The sequence below is a fragment of the Porites lutea genome, chromosome 2 (assembly GCF_958299795.1).
Source record: "Porites lutea chromosome 2, jaPorLute2.1, whole genome shotgun sequence".
Lineage (NCBI taxonomy): Eukaryota > Metazoa > Cnidaria > Anthozoa > Scleractinia > Poritidae > Porites > Porites lutea.
The window spans coordinates 6,311,334-6,316,606 of record NC_133202.1 but is presented as its reverse complement, the minus strand read 5'-3'; the positions used below and the strand labels follow the sequence as shown (position 1 = coordinate 6,316,606).

Sequence of the window (5,273 nt, the reverse complement as noted above, 5' to 3'; positions counted from 1 at the left end):
GCACAATTCAAATCACCAAGTATAGTTGGTTGAAACGAAAGATAATCAGTGGCATAGAAAGTTTGGCGCAGATTTACTTTCTAAATAACATTAGAGAAGAACGGTATGAAATAGAGCCTACGATAGACTCCTGAGGTACACCACACTGCCGAGCTTGGCTCTAACATCCACTGACCCAAACTGCACATGATTTAAAGACTTGTAAATTTACCGGAAAATGCATTTACCTTGTTTTTCATCCGCAGTTGTCCCGCAGGCGGCCTGAACTGGTGCTGGGTTCTCTTTTCCCTCTTGGGTTCGTTCTTCAGATTCTAGGACCAGGAAAAATGTGTAATGACATTTTTAGTTTGGCGTGTTTAAAATAGTATTGGAATACTCTTAAATAAAGATCTACACCTGGACTATTTTAAAACTGCTGAAGGGCCTGTTGCCTAAAATTTGTTCTATTAAAGTTCGTTCGCCAATTCTATGCTAACACTGACCCCACAGGAGACGATAGTCATTGTATCTAAGTTTTAAGATGCATTTGGTTTGCATACCTCTAAAATCGTCAATGTCCTTGTTTCGTTTATCGAAGCCCCTTTTCCACTTCTTCTTATTAGAGGGCATGGTGCTAAGTAGAAAACATGATCTGCAGAAAAGTAAAAAGGTTGTTTCAGCTAAGGCTGTGTACAGTACTGTTAGTCCCGCTCCGTTATAAATTTTAAACACCTGTCTCTCAATATACATACTGACCAATACAAATCAATCAGAAACAGGGAGAAATACATGAATGAATAATGCTTTAATTCCCCACGTAAGCAAAGTCTATTTTGTAAGTTGTAGGAACTTTTTTCGTTGTATGGTGAGACAAAAACCGGCAAAATCGAGTCTAGTTGAGCTATTTTGAAAAAATAGCTCATATGTCAGTGTTGTGAGCGTATGTATCTTGGTGGCTTTGTATCTTTGTATCTCTGTATCTTTGTATGTTCGGATGTTTGTTGTAAGAGCCAATGAGGTTGAAGGTACCATGAGTTGATGCTTAGGAACCAATGAGATCTTGGCATCTACTTAAACATGACATTGCTAAAGGTCGAACAAGGGCACTTTGAGACCGCCATCTTGATTCTTCACAATGTTTTCGTCTTTTTTTACGGCTACAGGTGTTTGGAAACATTATATTAAATATCTTCATGATTCAAACGCTGTGTACAGTGGTGCAGCTGTTTAAGGGTTCATGTTTTAGTGTGGATGGATGCTATTTCAAGACATTTCTGACCGAATTCGGCTATCGCGAACGGTACTGACGTACGTATTTATGAGTTGTGTTTCACCTGCTTCAAGGTAGAGTATAAAAGATCATATATTTTCAAAGCTCTTCCAGTGAAGCAATAACGGATATTTAGATGTGGACTTTAATTTGAAAGTATGGGGCCTAGAAAATGTGGTTTTACAAGTTTGAAAGGCAGCTTTTTTTTTTAAAGCTGTACCGAGTATTGTTAATCCTGTAAACAAGCTTTAGAAATATTATTCTCTCGCTTACAAAGTTCAACAGACCTTTTTCGTTCCGGCAAAACAACAACAACAAAAAAGGATAATGAGTGAACAACATGATACATCCTTCCTGCATACTAAGCATTATAGTTATTGAAAGGTATTTTATTTAGTAAAGATGAGTAACTTAAGTAGAAACAGTAGCGTTAGGGAATAAAATTGGAAGAAGCTAGTTGACACAATAATTATATACTCTTTTATTGAGTGGAGTAACATGATATGAGCAGAAATATATTTCGGCAGTTTGATAATTTTCTTGGAAGTTAATAAATGTTAGGCTATCAACCTTGAGGTTGTTTAATTGCAGATGTTATAATGAAGCCGTGGTGATTTCTTAAAATCGTTTGAGAAAATTTTGAGACAATTTAAACAAATTGTTAAAGTAAAATAAATATCTACTCACCAAACGTTGACTAGAGGGAAAACTCTAAGGTTTCCTCGGAGTTTCTTAAACCAAAATGTGGCTCATCGAATTCGAGTAGTTAAGAAATACCAATGTGTTTTTTAAATTAGGCTGCTCAATTCAACTTTAATACCTTATATGCCTGATTTTGGGCATTACGAAATTGAGCACTGGAAAGCAATGGTAGTCTTTACACTAGAGCCAAAATAGGCTAAGAAATATTTCAAGACAAGTAAATCTTGATTACTTCAAGTAAAATAAAGCTTCACACACAACCGATTCTTTTTTACTTCAGGTTAACTTAAGGCTATTTTCCCACGCAACATAATTAAGATTGATTGACATGTTTTGCCCCTCTCAAACCTGAAGAAACCGCAAGTAACCGCAAGTCAGCTAAGTCGGTTTGAAGGATGGTTTTCAAGTCGCTGGAAACTTTCTTGAATCGTTTCAACTTTAATGAGATGCAAGGTAAAGTTACTTGAGATTTTACTTAGGCCTTCACACACGAATTTTTGGTTAAGTCTTACTTAACAGCCTCGTGTAAAGACAACCAATGTTAGCGCAATGTTAATGTTTAGCGGTCACTCAAGCAAATCATTGAAGTGAGTTCCGTATTCTCAAATGCCCAACAGACCATTTACAGTTGTGGACTTAGTATCCTAGCTTCTGAGTGAACGTGAGACTGAGGTTGACCTTGTTTTGATGCAAACCTCCTTCCACTGATTTGTAATGGAAAATTACAAATCAGAATTCTTGAAAAATACTAGTTAGCATAAGAACAACATGATTTACATAATAAAGCAGGAAGGGTTGTATCAAAACAAGGTCAACTTCACCTGTAACTGCATGTACTGAAAATGGGTTATCATCAAAGCAACTTTTAAAATTGAATTAGACATATCGACTCAGTTGATGATGGAAGAAAATGCAAATTGCCCTGTTGACGCGTCAAAACAAAAGAAGAAAAAGAAAAAAAAAGACCAGAATTAGTCCTTTAGCCTTGGAGGTCAACCGAACGAGAAGTACAAAGTCCTGAACGGTGATAAGGAAAAGCGTTATTGGAATTTGTCGAGTCTTGAGAAATGCTTAAAGTTCGGTCATAAAATGAGAGGCAACTTAAATCATATTTTTCTGGACCATTTGCTTCTTTACTTTCCGCGATATATTAAAGCAAAATACACTCAAGAGTGTGTCATTTCCTTGTTCCTGTATAGACCTTGTCACGGTTTTCGACGCCATCTTGACGAGCAGGCAAACTTTTGAGAAATTACAGTGTTTGTGTTTGTATGAGAATCTAATGTCGAATAATTTCCGTAGAACGGCTGTTCTGAAAAAAATATTAATTGTGAACGAAAGCTACAAAGCAAAGGAATGCACTAAAAAATTTGGGGGCGTACCTGTGCTTAAATTTCTCCAGAGGCTTGCGTTAGATTTTCCATATATTTGTCTGTAATTTTTCCCGGGGCTTTCTTACCGACAAATGTAAAGAAAATTTGAAAAGTGGTTCTAGGTCTTTTAGCTCATGCAAGGCCCTTAATATTTTTAAGTAGAATCCTTAGGAGTGAAGCTTTAGTTTAAAATTGATATTTTTTTCAGAACAGCCGTTCTACGGAAATTATGCTACATCAGATTCTCATACAAACACTGTATATTTCTCACGCGTTTGCCTATTGAGTTAGTACATGCCTGGCTAGTTCCCACGAATATAGTAATCAATATGATACTTTCGTTTCAACTAACAATCGAAAGCTCGAGAAAACTCAGTCCCTTCGCATGCATGTTCCGAACGTATTCTAACCTATTAAAACAGATATAAAAAGGAAGGAAAATATTGTCTATCGACGGTTTCTCTTACCTGTAAAGAAGGCAACAGCTCAGACAGGTCCTTCTTCTTCCCTCAGTGCAGTCTTACTGACAGCTTTTCCGGGAGACGGGAGTGACAAGTTCCGTTTTCCTTTTTAACTAGCGAATATAGACTGGAAGTTTGTTTGTGGTGTATCAAATAGCCTCTTACGTCAACTGTCTAAATCGTCCTTCTCATTTCTTTCTAGAAGAATGTCTTTTGTCTTGTTGACATTCTTTTCCCAGAAAACCAGTGAGAGAAAAATTTAGATTGGAAAGTGGAATTATGCATGATGGAAAGTACGACAAGGTACTACAAGCGTCAGATGTTTTAAAATTCAACTTTCACTTACCAGTATTTATGACACCAGTGTACGCTTAAACAGTTGGTGAAATATAAATACCTTGTACGCGTTATTTAAGTGTATCAATATTATTTTCATTTACTTACACCCGTATATGCGCATTATTTTAACATTTTCCGTAACTTCTTGATGGTAGTCCTATCCATTCCGGTATACCTTCGTTTGCATTCACTTGTTATGATCGACCAATCATCTCCAGTTTATGCATCAGCGATTGATTCTGGGAAGCACTTCCTGTTTTTCCGAGAAACAGTCAAAAACAGTGTTGACATTTTATCTTTAGGAAGAAAAGAAATGAGGCCGGACTTTTCTATCATCCAAAAAGTCTCACATCGCCATAATTAAAGCAAAGTGTGCCACATGACAGGTTTGCTCGCCCGATTTACATGTAAAAGTCAATCTATGGATCGACGAATAAATTATTGCAAAGGGAGACGTCGTGGTGGAGGAACGAGCAGACATGCAGACGCGAAGACAAGTACTTAAAATTATATAATTATTTGCAAGGGCTTCAATGTTTATTGTTTAATGTTCTAAATTAGAGATAAACTTTTCCGCACAGCTAGCCGTTTTTACCACAATTATATGTATTTCTGCTCTTTTGTTTCCGTAATCAAAATTTGACTTGAATTGTGAGCGTGTCACTACACAATAAAATAACAATGAAATTGTCATTTTTAAACAAGGAATCTAACACAGGGCTTTCATTAAGATCACGTTCTTCAGTTTCCTCAATCAGACAATTTTGTAATGACCATAAATTAAAAGTTAAATGGAGCGAAAGTCGTCCTGCAGTAGCCACCGTCAGAGCAGAGAACACTTGCGCCTTTGTTGTTGGTATTTGTATTATTGTTGTATAATATTTTGTGCGATCGTCCTAGTGCGAGACCTGAATGTAAAATAAAACAAACATTATAATAAGAAGATGGAATCATAATGTCATTTTATTTCGAGGCATTTCGCATCCCGTTTCTTACCAGCAGTGTGCAGGCGGTGGTTCCCTCGCCTGTTAGGAGAATGAACGTGTTTAGTGGTGCTGTATAAAAGACTTGTTATATGTTTTGCGCGGCCCTTCCAACTTTTACCATCAGCCTATACTGACATCCCTTTGACCCTTAGTTGAAAATGTT

At 36.8% G+C, this 5,273-nt stretch overlaps 1 protein-coding gene across 1 annotated transcript in view; it reads right to left on the bottom strand.

The window, feature by feature from the left end:
* The window catches only part of LOC140927531 (uncharacterized), a 20,317-nt gene extending 15,679 nt beyond the window's left edge, over positions 1 to 4,638 (bottom strand). Inside the window, exons 1-3 of the mRNA XM_073377198.1 lie at positions 3,792 to 4,638; positions 540 to 631; positions 228 to 311 (exon numbers count right to left, since the gene is read on the bottom strand). Of these exons, the coding sequence (XP_073233299.1) occupies positions 228 to 311; positions 540 to 609 (154 nt within the window). The 5' untranslated portion in view covers positions 610 to 631; positions 3,792 to 4,638. The remainder of the gene's footprint in view (positions 1 to 227; positions 312 to 539; positions 632 to 3,791) is intronic.
* Between the last annotated feature and the right edge of the window lie 635 nt (positions 4,639 to 5,273).